The 17,136-nt window shown below is 43.4% G+C and overlaps 1 protein-coding gene across 1 annotated transcript; it reads left to right on the top strand.

Moving 5' to 3' along the window:
* Positions 1 to 52: 52 nt before the first annotated feature.
* S1PR1 (sphingosine-1-phosphate receptor 1) lies at positions 53 to 4,765 on the top strand. The gene is made up of 2 exons (XM_021090128.2): positions 53 to 392; positions 2,047 to 4,765. Exon 2 carries the CDS (start codon positions 2,210 to 2,212, stop codon positions 3,356 to 3,358), a length of 1,149 nt encoding a protein of 382 aa, XP_020945787.1. The 5' UTR covers positions 53 to 392; positions 2,047 to 2,209; the 3' UTR covers positions 3,359 to 4,765.
* The last annotated feature ends 12,371 nt before the right edge of the window (positions 4,766 to 17,136 follow it).

Genomic DNA, 17,136 nt, shown 5'->3' with positions numbered 1-17,136 from the left:
CGAGGCTCCGCCCCCCTTTTTTTCCTCTTTTAGCTGCTTGTGGGGGAGGAGGGGTTCTTTTTGACTGTGCGTGTCTGTGTTTCTGCTCTAGATCTTTCCTGGACAGTAGTCTCAGCGGCAGAGATCCGGAGGCCACCCGTCGCGGGCGGAGGACGTGGGGGGGGGAGGGCTTGAGGCACTCACCGCCTCCCGGTCCCTTCCTAAAGAAGCCACTCGGCCTCTGCGGGGCGCTCGGCGACTTCAGCTGGCCGCGCTGGCCATTGGAGTGTGCGGCTGAGGAGGGAGTAAGTTGAGAGCGCAGCGCAGTCAGTCCCGGGCAGCAGCTGCAAGATGCCGAGCGCGCAGTCCAGACCCGAAGCTCCGCGAACGCAGCTTCGTCCCGCCTGAGCCAGGTAGGGAGTGCGCGCGGGGCCGGCGCCGACCCGGGCGCACCGGGAAGCATCGCGGCCGGACGTCTCCCGAGGCTGAAACAAATTTTTAAACCGGAACGAAGTAAAACAAACACTTTTAAAACATTCGTCTTTGGATGCTGAAAACAGGCATCTCTGGAATACTAAGGAAGGAACCCAACTCCGATCGGATTGTTTTTGGAGCACTTGTGCCTCTAAAAGTTTGGAAAAGGGTCAAGTCCCCGTGGCGGAGCCGTCTGGGGTTAGGGGAGAGCGGAAGCTGCGGCGGGCTGGAGGAGAGGGAGGAAAGGCTCGTATTTTGGGAAATCCTATAGACAAAGAATATGGCAGGAGGGGTAAGGGCATAAACTTGCCCTGAGAATGAGCAGGGTGTGGAATTAGGTGTGGGAAACGCCGGGCTTCTGGGCTCCAGCAGCCTCTGCTGTGCCAGGAATTGCTGCGACTGCTCTCACCTCGATTACTCCACGTTTATCGCATTTGCTACTTTACCTGGAAGCATTTAAACAACGTGCGGGCAGACTTCTAATCAGTGTCGTGCTTCATTCCCTCCGCACTTTCTAGTTCTATGAGAGGAGGCAACGTGTTGAGGGGAGGGCTGTAAATAAAATTGCCCGCGCTAGCTTAGCAATGCACCGCCAGGCGTCTGTTTGTGTGAGTTTCTGGAGAGTAATTTTGCACTAGGAATTTGGAATGTAGTGGCATGTATTGTTATCATTGGTAGTTTAACTTCTCTTTCTCTGTGTGTGTTTTGGCTAAACCCACAGTAACTAAAAATACTCCTTTTGCAATCAATGAATCTACGAAACTTCTGGGATTTATTGCAATATCTTGTGAATTATTTGCACCTTTATATTTTCTTGCACTGGCTTGCAAGAAAAAAAAAAAAGAAAGAAAAAAAAAAAGTGGAAAGAAAGGCAGTTGCTTCACGGAGGCGCTAAGCTTTCCTGTTTATCGCAAAGGCCAGGGCGGGCTTGGCTGCCCACACCATGCTGCGCCTTCGGACCCTAAGCACACCTGCTCGTAGAGAGTTATTAATAGAGACCAAAAAGTGACTTACGCTCTCAAAGGATTTTCGTGCAAGTCTACTTTCTTGCATGGCAATTAGAAGCTGGTTTTAGCTGGGTGGTGGTGGAGGGCAGAGGTGTGCGTCTCCGCCCTCACACTGGTGGTTGGGTCTCTTGGAAGGGGCGACTAGAAGCTGGTGGTGAGTCTGCTGCTGAACAAGTGAATGCTTCAGAGAATCTTTCAGCTGGAAACCTGGTGGGAGTGGGAGCAGCGTGGGGCCGTAGGATTGAGGGGGTAGGAGGGGAGTTAAACGGAGCTCGCTTCTCCAGTTTTCCCATTTCCATTTGAGTGAATGTGAGCAGAGGAAGAGTTGTTATTCTTTGCAGTCGGAGTTTTGAGTATGGGTAAAAATTTTTTTCTCCCTCTCGTATCTTCTTCTTCTTTTTTTTCAAGGAATGAGAATTGGACTTTTTTTTTTTTTTTTTTTTTTTTGACTCCCTCTCCCTGTGCTCTCCCCAAGTTTCCTTATAACAAATCAACAACAAGAAAACTGGAGAAATGCCTCCACTAGAATGAATTACGCCAGTGTGCTGTAGCTTTTTCCCTGACTCCTCTTTGTGATTTGTTTAAGGCTGCAGTTTCCGAGGCCCTCTCCAGCCAAGGAAAAGCTACACACAAAGCCTGGATCGTTCTCCCCGAGCCACCCCCGGCTGCAAGGGAAGGCTCACCCCGCCCCGCCCTCTAGCGTTCGTCTGGAGAAGCGCCACCCCGGGTTCCTGGGGACAGCGCGCATCATGGGGTCCACCAGCATCCCGCTGGTCAAGGCCCTCCGCAGCTCTGTCTCCGACTATGTCAACTACGATATCATCGTCCGGCATTACAACTACACGGGAAAGCTGAATGTCAGCGCAGACAAGGAAAATGGCATTAAACTGCTCTCCGTGGTGTTCATTCTCATCTGCTGCTTTATCATCCTAGAGAATATCTTTGTTTTGCTGACCATTTGGAAAACCAAGAAGTTCCACCGCCCCATGTACTATTTTATTGGCAACCTGGCTCTCTCAGACCTGTTGGCAGGGGTGGCTTACATAGCCAACCTGCTCTTGTCTGGAGCCACCACCTACAAGCTAACTCCCGCCCAGTGGTTTCTGCGGGAAGGGAGTATGTTTGTGGCCCTGTCGGCCTCGGTGTTCAGCCTCCTCGCCATCGCCATCGAGCGCTACATCACCATGCTGAAGATGAAACTCCACAACGGGAGCAACCGGTTCCGCTCCTTTCTGCTCATCAGCGCCTGTTGGGTCATCTCTCTCATCCTGGGGGGCTTGCCCATCATGGGCTGGAACTGCATCAGCACGCTGCCCAGCTGCTCCACCGTGCTACCGCTCTACCACAAGCACTATATCCTCTTCTGCACCACGGTCTTTACTCTGCTCCTGCTCGCCATCGTCATCCTGTATTGCAGGATCTACTCCTTGGTCAGGACTCGGAGCCGCCGTCTGACCTTCCGCAAGAACATTTCCAAGGCCAGCCGCAGCTCCGAGAAGTCCCTGGCGCTGCTCAAGACGGTGATTATTGTGCTGGGCGTCTTCATCGCCTGCTGGGCGCCGCTCTTCATCCTGCTCCTGCTGGACGTGGGCTGCAAGGTGAAGACCTGTGACATCCTCTTCCGAACGGAGTACTTCCTGGTGTTGGCTGTGCTCAACTCGGGCACCAACCCCATCATTTACACTTTGTCCAACAAGGAGATGCGCCGGGCCTTCGTCAGGATCATGTCCTGCTGCAAGTGTCCCAGTGGAGACTCCGCCGGCAAATTCACGCGACCCATCATCGCTGGCATGGAGTTCAGCCGCAGTAAGTCAGATAACTCCTCCCACCCGCAGAAGGACGATGGGGACAACCCAGAGACCATTATGTCTTCTGGAAACGTCAACTCTTCTTCCTAAAAGTGAAACCTGCCAACCCGTGTGGAGTGTTCTTGCGTTGGTCGCCAACCACCCAAGTGTTTGGAAAAGAAAAAAAAAAAAAAATCTCTGTGCCTCCTGTGGCTGCCAGGAAGGAGCTGCCAGGAGCCAGAGGGAGGGAGGCAGGGGGGCAAGAACAGCCTGGTGGTGCCTGACGTTGGTGGGTAGACTTGGTTCCTGTGAACAATGCACTGGGAAGGGTGGAGATCAGGTCCTCGCCTGGAGTCTATTTCCGCCCCCACCCCCTCTCCTGGGGCTTTGATTTTGCACTGAGCCAAAGGTCTAGCATTATCAAGCTCCGGAGGAGTTCATCTGGCCCCTCCTCAAAGACTGAGGACCCTGTGTGAAAGCGTCTCTGTCTGGAGCTTTGAGGAGTTGTTTTCTCTCAGTTTAGTTGCCAACCCAGGTGAGCGTGTGCACTTCTGCTTTGCTAGGTTGCTCTACAGATCCAACCCTCCTTCCCCCTTCACACCCATCCTCAGCATCTCTTTACTTTATATGTTAACTACCTGGGATTCCCAGCTGGGGGCGTGGCATGGTCCATTCTTGATCTTGTGTAGCAGGTGGGCTGTGCCCAGCAAGGAGACGCTGGTGGCGATGGTTTGGAGAGGTGAAACGATGTCACCTGCCGGGGCCAAAGCGTCCACGTAAGCTGGATGCATTCTTTTTTTCTTGAATCTGGTTGTTGTCACTTTCTTAGGAAAAAAAAAAAAAGAAAAAAAAAAAACTTTGCAGTGAAACGTGTTACAGTATCATATCCGCCAGGCTGAAATCTGCATAAAGAAGTTCAGTTTGTTTAAATGACATCAGCCAGGATCCTTAGTGTCATAGCAGAAACAAAAAAAGCAAAATAGGGGGTAAATGGACTGGAGGGTGACTGTAAACCAAGAGAGATTTCTTAAGGAATTTGTGTAACAAATACAACATGTCTTTGGCACTTTTGTTGATGTTTCTTTCAGAGTGTTGTGTGAATCATTTCAACCAACAGGAATTTTTTGGTTGTGTTAAAAGTTCTTTTTATAATTTTTGAATGTATTTGTTTCAGCATTTTATTGGACTTTCCTAACCTGCGTTAACACCATTGAATGTGTATTTCTTCAGAAAATACCACCCTCTTGTGCCCTTAAAGCATTACTTTAACTGATAGGGAACATGAGACGTTTTTCAGTGCAGCTGTTCGTTAAAGAGTTAATTGAAGATGTGTATAAATGTCACGAAGAATAAAAATATATTGGCGTCTCTTTAGTATGGTTTCCAGTGCAATTAAACCAAGAAATGTCTTTTTTTAAAAAAAGAAATAGTATTTAATAGGTTTCTGACAATATGGATCGTTTTGCACATAGCTTTATCAACTTTTAAACATTAATAAACTGATTTTTTTAAAAAAAATCCTTTGTAAAGAGCATTTTTAAACCATGGTTATTAAGACATTCTATTTGACTGTGTGGCTCTTTAGAATCAAAGATAAGGGCAAATTTCTGTTATCCTTTAAATGATTTTACCTTGGTAAACTAGGGAGTGAAAAAAAATGTGGTTTGTTTAGAAACCACTCTGTCTTTTTCAGGAAGAGAAACTTCAATGAGTTAACACCGAGGAGTTCTAAACACCACATTGACAAGTGAATGTAATTGGGTTTTAAATGACATTCAAGCCAAGCTAAATTAAGTAGAATGATTCTATCTGAAAACATGAGTTTTAGAAGAAATAATATCCAACAGGGTGGTTGTAAATCTAAGTTAAATTATGACAGTCAATGATCAATTCACACCCATCCACAGATGGTGACATTCTTGCCTTTCCAACAATATACAAGATAAGAGGAGATGTGGCTATGGGAGATTATATTAAATTACTTAATTTTTTTTTAGGACATTGTCTTGGCTTCTCCCAGTCCACCTGCCGAACAATATAAAACTATACAATATCAATCAAGTAAGAAGCTATAGAGCGTAGGCTGAATAGCATATGCTTTTTATCTGGAAATTTTTGAGTCCGAGTCTCAGATAGCTTTACCATCTTTAGTCGTTAATTTCCCCAACAGTAAAACCAGAGCAAGGACACTTTGCAAGCAGCACAGAATTGATGTAACAGTTAATTCTGCTTTTGATATCATGGGCATTTTCATTCGGGACAAAATCAAAGTATTTTGGTGTGTTTGGGTCTCCAGGGCTATTGTTAACTTTCAGAATTTGAGCTTTCAAGTGTCATTGAATAGGCACAGGACACAGTTGGGACATGAAGATAAACCTCACCTAATACAGTAGATGCCATTTCTGGGTAAGGTTAACTGTGGGAAACAGAAGCACGCTCACTCAGGAAACCTTAGGTCACAACCCCCAGTTTCCTGAAGGAAATGCCAAAAATGCTCCAAAGACAAAAGACTGGAAACCAACTGGAATGTCTCTATCCATCTGTCTGCTGAGGCGGAAGGAATGAGCCCATGTTACACTCACTTCCTAGTGCTTTCATTACAGAATCGAGCATAATGGAAAAGGGTGTTCATTTTGTGTTCCTATGGAAGATAAAGTGGCTGTACCCTTGGACTTATCTTTATAAGCAAAGTGGTGACTCACGGGCCCTGGGGAAGAAGAGGTAGGGCAACTGACCTTGTGGGGGCTGGAGAGCTCCTTAGTGACCAGGAGGACAGCCTCGCTTGCCCACCTGTGAGCACGTTATCCAGCGATTGAACGTAATTTCTCCCTGAAAATTCCAGACCGTGCATTTCATTCCCCCCAGATCGGACAGTCATGGACTGTGGTTTTCCTGGGTAGATGTGGGCCAGAACTCTAGTTCTGGCCAAGAGCAATGGCTAAGATGAGGAAATCCTTGGCGGAATCCCAAGATGAATATCTGATTTTAATTCAGTGGATTTTCAGAATTCAGGATGAAAAACAAAAACCAAAAAACCTCAGTACCTGTATGTTTATACTAAAATAAATTCCATAAAGCTTTGATTTAGAAACATATGTAGAATTTTTAAAGAGGAGTAAAACAGACAACTGGAGCAATGCTTTACATATTCTTGTAAAGAATACTCCTGGCTCATAAACATTCAGGAAAATTACCAAATGACATCGAGTGATACTTTCTTCCCAACAATATTAAATGTGATTATAATTTTATAGAATACTCAAATAAAAATCTTATATAAGGTGATGCTCATTCTTCCTTTTTAGTCTCATAATAAGTTGAAAAATTATTTCTTTAATAAAAGTTGACTTAGTGATATTATAAATTCAAAATTGTATAGGAATAGCATTTATTAGATACTATATACTAGTTTAGTAATGTCAGCGTTACAGTTGTGATTTATGGCATCTTCATTTTTTCCCAGTGTAAAAAGTCTTATTGTAAAGATTTTAATGTTTCTTATTTTCAACTGGATTAATTTCTCTTCTGAACATGGCCTATGTTAAAAATATGCCTAATGCAATGCAGCACTCTTGTAGAAGGCTTTTTTTTTTTTTTTTTTTTTTTGGCCACATGGGAGGCATATGGAAGTTCCCGAGCCAGGGATGGAATCCGAGCCATGGGTGCGACTGATGCCCCAGCTGCAGCAATGCCATACCCTTAACCCACTGCACCGGGTAGGGGATCAAACTCATGCCTTAGCAGCAACCTGAGCCACTGCAGAGACCACACTGGATTCTTAACTGGCTGCACCACAGCAGGAACTCCTGGAACTTTTAACCTAGATTGTAGCTTTTGCATTATTTTGACTCTTCATGCCTCCATTCAATACACCGCTGAGACTTGTCAGGTTTTATTAGCAACTGCTACTACTCTGAGATAGCACCTTCAGAAAGAGGACCCTGTTGGGAAAATCCTACAAAGTAAGGACTTGAAATTCAAATAATTCTCAATCTTAGCACCCCATTTTCAACTAAGAAGCAAGGAATAATACTTGAGTGACACATCGAAAAAAGTATTTTATGTAAATTGACTATAATTCAATAAAAATTTTTTAAATGGAAAATAGGAGTTCCCTGGTGGCCTAGCAGTTAAAGACTCAGTGTTGTCACTGCTGTGGCTCAGGTTCGATCCTTGGCTCAGGAACTTCTGCATGCCATGGGTATGGCCAAAAAAAGAAAAGAAAAGAAAGAAAAAATATCCTACCTACAAAGATATTAAAGAATTGATCTTGTAAATTGTCACTTGCTTAAAAATTAATCTTGAATTAGGAACCATTATTTAGCCATAATATTTGCAGTGAGTTTCTTTCATCCCAATACAATGCTTAGTTCTTCTTCTTCTTTTTAAACATCGCTTTCTCCATACTCAGCTGGGATGATGTTGTTTTCTGTAGACACCTCATGAATTAGATCAAATTAGATTGATCTTATTTTTTTTCTAAAGAATTAGGAATTCGCCTATTTTTCTCAAAAGAAGTTTTAAACACCTTGAGGGAGGAATCATAAATAACCAAAAGAGGAGTTCCCATCGTGGCTCAGTGGTTAACGAATCCAAGAAAGAACCTTGGGGTTTCAGGTTCGATCCCTGGCCTTGCTCAGTGGGTTGAGGATCTGGCGTTGCCTTGATCTGTGGTGTAGGTTGCAGATGCATCTTGGATCCTGCGTTGCTGTGGCTCTAGGGTCGGCTGGCAGCTGTAGCTCTGATTGGACCCCTAGCCTGGGAACCTTCATGTGCCGAAAGTGCGGCCCTAGAAAAAGACAAAAAGATACACACACACACACACAAAAAAAAAAAACCCCAAAAGAAACCCTTTATAGGACGTATTATTCTTTCCCTGTGGACACAGTAAGTTCTTGATGATGAGAAATAATAAATTGCATAATTTCCTCCAACCTTCCTTCCTGCTCTTTTGATGTGAGTTTAATCAGAAGGAAAGGGACTCAAACTGCTTTTTCATACACACCGTTGCCTTCACTGCCATTCTAACTGAAATTACAAACTACCCAACCAAGCAAGGCTCTCCTGAATTGCTGAAAGTCTTCAGGTTGTCTATAAAGAAAAAAGAATTTTTAACTAGTGGTCAAAAGCTAGGAAAGATAAGAGGAAGATAACACTAAGGGCGGACTCGACCTGCATTTAATTCAGTCTTTTCATAATCCTTGACAAGAGCCAGGACCTAGAGCAAATTTGGTTCATGTTGAAGATATTTCCCCTAAGACCCCCTATCTCTTACTCCTCCTGCTTTCTGCTTGGATTTTTCAGACTCTCAAGTGATTCCTGTTTTTTTTTTTTTATTGTTTTTTTCCCATGCTCTCATTTTCATCCCTTTGAGGACTGAAGGATTAAAAATCAGATTTAGTTCTGGGACTACTCATTTCGCAAAAGCCAAGAATAAACTGTAGATTGAATGAACGAGAATTGCTACATTGGTTTTACCGAAGCACCATCATGTGCCCAATCAGCTTCTGTGTTAATTAATAATGGGTAAACACGTGGTGGGTAAATTCATAGTACTCAATATTATTCTGCAGTTAAAAACGGAACAGGAGTTCCCGTCGTGGTGCAGTGGTTAATGAATCCAACTAGGAACCATGAGGTTGCGGGTTCGGTCCCTGCCCTTGCTCAGTGGGTTGACGATCCGGCGTTGCCGTGAGCTGTGGTGTAGGTTGCAGACGCGGCTCGGATCCCGAGTTGCTGTGGCTCTGGCGTAGGCCAGTGGCTACAGCTCTGATTCGACCCCTAGCCTGGGAACCTCCATATGCCGCAGGAGCAGCCCAAGGAAATAGCAAAAAGACAAAAAAAAAAAAAACAAAAACAACGGAACAACTCCTGATAACTTGGAACAATTTGTGTAAATCTCAAAACTATGACTTTGAGCAAACGAAGCCAGCCGCAAAGGAGAACAGACGTCGTGGTCCCATTTATGTGACAGTCAAAGCAGATAGAAATCATCAGAACAGTGATTGCCTGGGGGAGGAGGATAACCTGAAAAGGAACTTGAAGGAACTTTCTAGGTTGTTAGCAACATTCTCTTTCTAATTTTTTTAGGGTGTTGGCTAGTAGTGACTTGCTTATCTACTTCCCTAGAACTCTCATCCATTTATGGCTCCACTGTTCTGCTGCTATGTTGAAACCAGGACAGAAAGCACAGCCCTAAAGGAAGCCCTGGTGTGGCTCAGGCTTCCTGCTCCCACCCTTCTCGATGGGTGCACCCACCCATGCACCCATCCATTCAACAAGAAGGCTTGCCTTAGGCTGTGTGCCATGGGTACCAGACAAATAATACACAAGGAGCCTGCCTTCATAGAGCTTCTCCAGCTCTAGTGCTGCAGTGGTTCCTTCGCTTTGCAGTGGCTCCTTTGCTTTGGGGTCCTGGAAGCTTGATACAAGAAACAGTTCTTCTTTCCAAGAGTTTGTCCAATGCTGTACACATTCCTGACTATATTGAGTTCTCAAGCTGTGTAAAAACATTTCATTTAACACATATGACCAATGTTGGCAACAATTAATCTTTGCTTTTATTCCACCAATATCTCTACATAATTTGTTAAATAACGGGGAGTTAACTTTTAGATTTAAGGAAACGGGGAGAAGTCCTTTATGTTATTGGACACTGTTGTAAATATCAATATTTGTATTCAATTTTTTTTTCTGGTTTTATTTCAGTGAAATAGATGTACAGCACCATATGAATTTAAGATGGATAGCACAGTGCTTTGACTTACATACATCGTGAAATGATTATCACAATAGGTTTGGTGAATAGTCATCATCTCTCCTAGACAAAAAAATTAAAGATATAGGAAAAAACTTTTTTTGTGATGAAAACTCTTAGGATTTACTCTCTTAACAACTTTCATATCTAACATGTAACAGTGCTAATTGTATTCATCAGGTTGTACATTTCATTCCGTGTATTTAATTTTTCAAGCCGTTCTAAGCCCCATGCAAAAAATCAGAGCATTCAACATTATTTTTAGTTTCTATCTCACTTCAGTTTGTGCTTTTCTCTCTAGAGCACTGCTGTGAACTCTGTTGGGTGGAGCCACTTGGGTGAAAATGGGCAAATGAAGCCTGCATTTGAATAAATCTAAGGTGGTGTCCTTATTTTAAACTGGATGCAAAAGAAAGGAGACAAAAACACCCAACTCAAGAGGAAACATGGCACATACCGTAATTATCAATACCGTGAGTGAACTCATCCAATGGTGAGCAATCCTAAATCCTCTAGAGGACCCGAGAAAGATGCCTAGGTGGGCTTTTGTATGCAGTTGGTTTCAGTGACTACATATGCCAGGGATCTGGGGTTTGCTCTCAAGCAGCCCAAAGATCCTGCATGACAGCCTTACATCGTACCAAACCCGAGCTCATCCTCTCCCATTCGTGGGCCATTTTTACGAGGAGGACCCCAGAGAACACCAATAACTGAGGTGCCTCCTCACCACGACCAGAACTACCCCCTCAAAGGTCTACTGGTGGGAAGAGTAGTGGTTTCTTTTTCTTTCTTTTTTTTTTTTTTTTTTTTTTTCGGTGCAAAGGAAAGTATATTTCTTTCTAATTTCAGGGTTTCTCTTGCGTCTGTCTAGACACTTCAGGGAAAAACAAATTTCAGTTACCAGCAAAGTTATGTTCTAAAATAAGAGAAGACTTGCGTTAAATCACTTAAAAAGGCATTAACTATCATATGCCTGGAGATTCTTCACTCACCAAACTTCTGCAGATTTTTGAGGCACCAGAAATAGTGGTTAGTTCTCACATGCTGTTCTGCTTCAGCTAGCTTCAGTGGCCACCTGCAAATAGTTCTTGGTTTCTCTTCCTTGTCTAGATGCTTGTTAGGGTAGCATTTTGAAAAACACGGATTTTCATATTCCCATTCACACGTGCACAGTGTATTAAAGAATTACCTAGATTACTCAAGATAGAAAACCCTCCACTTCAGTTATCTGAATATTTTATGTCAACCCTTTCCCCAGCTGAATTATTATATTCTAATAAGCACTATAGTAGGAGTTGCAAAATTACAAGGAATTTAGAAGACATAGCCATAAGGACTCTAAGCTGAAAGGGACAAAATGACCCCTATAACAACATAGTTTGAAAAGCAGTTTTGGAATCCCCGTTGTGGTACATCAGAAATGAATCCAACTAGTATTCATGAGGATGCAGGTTTGATCCCTGCCCTTGCTCAGTGGGTTAAGGATCTGGCATTGCCATGAACTGTGGTGTAGCTTGCAGATGCAGCTCGGATCCCAGTTGCAGTGGCGTAGGCTGGCCGCTTGTAGCTCCAATTCCACCCCCAGGTAGGAAACTTCCATATAACTCTGGTGTGGCCCTAAAAAGCAGAAAAAAAAGGAAAAAAGAAAAGCAGTTTTATAGACATTATCTCATATAGTCATTTTATTAGTTCTTTTAAAAATGATGCTTATACAGTATTGTTGTTTTGGTTTTTTTCCCCCATAATCAGTGATTTTGAATTGTGGCCCTAAGTAACAAAAATTGAAATGGATGGAAGTACTTTCAACATCTGTAGGTGATGTGTGTCAAATAGATTTCCATTCTCCACTCCCTGTCTAGAAATGTCAATATAAGCAGTTTAGTTCCTGAACTTGTTACCAGAGAAAGGGTAAGAGATAACCTGTACTATACTATCCTTCCCCAAAGGACAACTAACTCTAAGGGTAGGAGACGTGCCAGGGCATGTGTGGCCTGCAAGATAAGGAAATCTGGATTTCTGAAGTTGTTTATTTGGTATCTTTCTAGACTTATCTGGGCTTAGTATTAGATTTGTAAAAAGGCCAATGTTGGATATTCTCCCAAAGCGTAGGCTAAATACTAATCAAAGCACTAGAGTATAAATTTGAAGTGTGTTAATACCTGACACACATAGCAGCTAATTGCTGGCAGTGTGGGATTTTGGATGCCTAAATACACATCAGATTTCTACTAGAGGGGAAAGAAATTGTTCAGTCTTTCCTTTGTCTTCTCAAAACAAAGAACGAAGTAACTAATTCCTCCCTAAAGAAAAAATTTGAGTCAAGATATTAATTCAACACAATGCTCAACGTTGGAAACATGAAATACTTTTGTTTGTTTGTTTGTTTGTTTTTGCTTTTCAGGGCTGCACCCCAGGCATATGGAAGTTCCCGGGCTAGGGGTCGAATCCAAGCTGCAGCAGCTGGCTTATGCCACACAGCCACAGCAACGCCAGTTCCAAGCCCCATCTGTAAATGACACCACAGCTCTCGGAAACGCTGGATCCCTGACCCACTGAGCGAGGCCAGGTATCAAACCCACATCCTCATGGATACTGGTCAGATTCATTTCTGCTGTGTCACAACGGGAGCTCCATTTTTTTTTTTTTTCTTTTTTTAGCTTTTAAAGTAAGGGATGGACAATTACTTTTCTTTGTGTTTTAAAATAGACCTCCCTGATTTATAGAAAGGTGGCTTTTTGGAAGTGCTATACGATTTGACCAGTCTTAAACAATTATTTATATATAACTTTTGCCTAACGGATAGAATAAACCTATGGAGAATTTGGAGGGGAAAAAAAGCACACAAGAGATGAGTTTCACTGAAAAACCGCAAAGTGATTGAATGTTAATTCCTTCCCTGGTGAGGACAGTTTTCAGGCCACCACAGCCGCCTTGCATCATGTCAGGGTTGAGTCTGGCACCACGAGTGATATTATTAGGTGGTTTGCAGACTTTTGACTCATACCGAATTGTGTGCCTGTGTTACCACAGCAAGTTCACTTTAGACTTTGCATCTCATTATCAGTTAAGAATGGACTGGTGACTGGCAGGAAACGTTCATCTGGAGATAAGTAATCGGAACACTGTCTTTTTTTTAAATTTAGTTAATTTATTTATTTTATAATGATTTTTATTTTTTCCATTATAGCTGGTATACAGTGTTTGGTCAGTTTTCTACTGTACAGCAAGGTGACCTAGTCACACATACATGCATACATTCTTTTTTCTCATATTATCATGCTCCATCATAAGTGACCAGATATAGTTCCCAGTGCTATGCAGCAGGATCCCATGGCTTATCCATTCCAAAGGCAATAGTTTGCATCCGGAACATTTTCTGATTGTTGAAAGCACTTTAACTCCCTCCCTACGAGCCTTTAAATCTCTCTAAATGAAAAAGAGGAAAAGAGAAATTTGTATTTCATTCAAAACAAGTCTGAGACCTCAGGGATGAATATAGTTTCTCTGCGTTATAAACTGTCTACATTCTTTACGTGTCACTCCAGGAATTTTCTGAAATTGAGAGGAAATCCACACATTAGCTCTTACTTCATAGGCTGTGACGTGCTGCCTAAAGCAAGTTGATTCAGCAGCGTCATTTCCCCTGCTGAATTCTTTTTTTCAGTAAATTCAAGGAGGGGTATAAATTGAAGGTGGAGCTTTGCGTCCCATATTTTTGAAGCGGCAGGATATTCCTGGGATTGTGGCTGCCTGCTTGAATAATCTCTTCCATGAACACTATTCACAACCCAGGGCTTTCACGAGGCAGCCTTAACAGCCCAGGGCAGAGTTGTGCTTTTCACTTAACTTGGAAGAGAATGAAGAGAATGAAGAGAATGAAGAGGCTCTGCCAAGGTCCAGAAAAGGATAACAAAGCATAAGCTCTTTATGGTTTTTTGTTTTGTTTGTGGGTTTTTTTTTTTTTTTTTTTTTTTTGCTTTTTAGGGCTGTACCTGTGGCATATGGAAGTTCCCAGGCATATAGAAATTCCTAGGGGTCGAATTGGAGCTGCAGTTGCCAGCCTACGCCACAGCCACGTGGGATCTGAGCCATGTCTGCAAACTACACCACAGCTCATGGCAACACTGGATCCTTAACCCACTGTGTGAGGCCAGGGATCAAACCTGTATCCTCATGGTTACTAGTTGAGTTCGTTACTGCTGAGCCACAATGGGAACTCCCTGCATAATCTCTTTAATGGGATGTACGAACATAAAGAACATACAAATTGAAGCGCAACCAGCTTCGTCCCAAAAGCAGGACCTGATTCCAGGACCAGCCTTCAGGCTGATGACCATCACACACTGGAAACAGCGTGACAGAGAAACAAAAGTCATTCCACGGAAATGAGCCAAATATGAGCTTTGGGAAAATAGGGATCTGCCTGTTAAGCTCGGCTAAGATCAGGATCTCTGTGATTTACAGTATTTTCCAAGGAACTGGGTTTATTTTTGAGGAAGAGAATTATAGTTCCTAGAAAGCATTTATTTTAGGGATGCTCTGTTTGAATTCTTTAAGTAAGCTGTACCTTTATATTGCACCTTTATATTTATAGTATATTATATTTATATATATTATATATATATAAATTTATATTTATATTTATATTGTACCTTTATATTGTAGAAATGTACCCATATGTTTATTGGTTAATTAATGTGATATCTTCTAAAATGACATTGTGCACACTGTGCATGGCGGAGCAGTTGAAAAGCAATGGCAATTTTTAAACATTTTTTTTATTTTTATTTTTTTGCTTTTTAGGGCCATACCTGCAGCATATGGAATTTCCCAGGCTAGGGGTTGAATCAGAGCTGCAATAGCCTATGCCACAGCCACAGCAACTCGGGATCCTGCCGCATCCGTGACCTATACCACAGCTCATGGCAATGCCAGATCCTTAACCCACTGAGCGAGGCTAGAGATCGAACCCACGTCCTCATGGATACTAGTCGGGTTCATTACCACTGAGCCCCAAAAGTAACTCTCAGCAATGGCAATATTAAAACAGTGCATCTGGCTTGGCCCTCATTCCCTGTCAGTGCTGCTGGGACCTCCAGCCTCTTCGCCAGCACTGAGCGGGACAACTTCCATCCATCCTGTGGTTGTCAGGGCTCCTTTGAACAGGTGTCTTTGTAATCAGATGCCAGAGCAGCCACTTAAATCCAGAGGCATTTGCCTCCGGGCAGCTGAGTGACCCTCAGAATGTCTCCCACTCTACTTAGATCTTCCAGTCAGTGATTGCTCTCCAAGTCTTCTGATAACCAGGCAGAGAACTTAGTGAAGTGAGCCTGGTAGGACTGTGGCAGTGGAGACACCCCTCTCTCCTCCAGCTCTTTGTTGCCAGCTGAGAATGGGAGCCCACCATTCTTCGGTGTTCCAACGGGAGTGGAAACTGTGGATTATGGTGTGTCATCTCCTGATTTTTAAATGCTGGTAACAGATTCAACTTCAGAATAATCTTCTATAGGCCAAATGTCACATGATAGTAGCCCTAAGTGACCTCGGGCCTCCTCTTTGCCGGCCGATTCAAACAGGAATAACTGAGCTCTCCGAGCCGAACGGCCACCATAGTTGCTAAGTCAGTCCCAAGGTGACAAAGTCTCCTGGGGCCTGAGTGGGACAGGCCTTGGTGGGGTAGGAGAACAGGCTGAATGGCATTCTGGGACTTTGGGTTAGGGAGGCTGCTAGTTGGTGTGTGTGATCCCTGGAGGTGGCCACATAGCGGAATGGGATGTGTCCAGCTCCTGGATTTCCATGGCGTGGTGATGATGGGTAGCAAAACATGAGCGTTTCGACCTTCCCAGAAGGTGCCACCGTGTCCAATGCAGTAGCACAAAGAGAAAAAGCAGCCATACACGCTGGGTGCCTCAGTACTGCCCAAATGTTTGTTCTTGCTTCATCATCCCTTTCAAAACTCCCCTTTAAAATTAAAAGCTATGGGATTTCCCTTCGTGGATCAGTGGTTAACGAACCCAACTAGGTCCACGAGGATGTGGGTTCAATCCCTGGCCTTGCTTAGTGGGTTAGGGATCCAGCATTGCCATGAGCTGTGGTATAGGTCACAGACTCGGCTTGGATCCCAAGCTGCTGTGGTATAGGCCGGCAGCTGTAGCTCTGATTCGACCCCTAGCCTGGGAACCTCCATATGCTGTGGGCAGGGCCCTAAAATAGCAAAAAATTAGAATTAAAAGCTGTAGAAAGTGGGAGAGTAAGTCTGACTCTCTCATTTTTCCACTAGCTAGACACACCAATTGCTATGAACCGTATTTCATTCCCTGTCCCCTGAAGATGAAGAATCTTAAGCTAAAGAGGTTAATTAACTTCCCCCCAGAAGGTGGGCCATGCTTTCCCATCACACAGAGAAGCCAGAAAAACGTCCTCTGGCACCCCAGACTCGTAATTACAGATCCATTGAGTTGGAAGGGACCTGAGAGAGTCACATGTCCAAACGGCCCATTTTTTGAGTTAAGTGACCTGCTCCTGACTCCTAATCATTTCTCTTTTCCTTGTACTATTTGGAAGTCATTGTCTTATTAGCAAGACCCCTGACCAAAAGTGAAATATTTGTGTTGATGTTTGTATCTCCATTTTTATGCATTAAAGCTTTATTTCTATGAGATCCAGCCAGGTATTCTTTAGCTCCTTGGCTCTTGCTAATTTTTATAACTGGGATAAACGGAATGCAAGTCTTTGAAATGACAATGATTTTGCTTCTGCACCCATGTGAATGTCTGTTGAATTTAAAGGGAATCTCAGATCAAAGCCAAAGGGTGTGGCAAATGTTCGCACAGATGTGGTGTTAGACCAAACAACCCACCAGAGGGTAAACCCCAGGCTGTAATTTAAAACATGGTGGAGCTTTTGTGGTTGGTGACGTCACTGGAAACTCAAGAAAGGACTTATTTCACGCGATTTGGCCTATTTTGTTGTTGATTTTGCTCACACTAAGCTCAAGCATTCTTTTGACGTTAAAAAAAATGCTTGTTTCCGTTGACGTTCTGACTGCTGTTATGATTTTCCTTTTTTCTTTTCTTTTCTTTTTCTGGGATTGCCTTTTGGTTTCCCACACAGCCTTTTCTACTTTCTTGTG

This window comes from Sus scrofa, chromosome 4 (assembly GCF_054392235.1).
Source record: "Sus scrofa isolate SSC_HxYL_T2T_F1_AM1 chromosome 4, Sscrofa_HxYL_maternal_Yorkshire_Landrace_v2.0, whole genome shotgun sequence".
Taxonomy (NCBI): Eukaryota; Metazoa; Chordata; class Mammalia; order Artiodactyla; family Suidae; genus Sus; species Sus scrofa.
Note: the sequence above shows the minus strand (reverse complement) of the source record. Positions and strands in the feature narration are given on the sequence as shown.

Coding starts and splice junctions, on each gene's coding strand:
- S1PR1 (XM_021090128.2), top strand. CDS start 2,210: ATGGGGTCCACCAGCATCCCGCTGGTCAAGGCCCTCCGCAGCTCTGTC.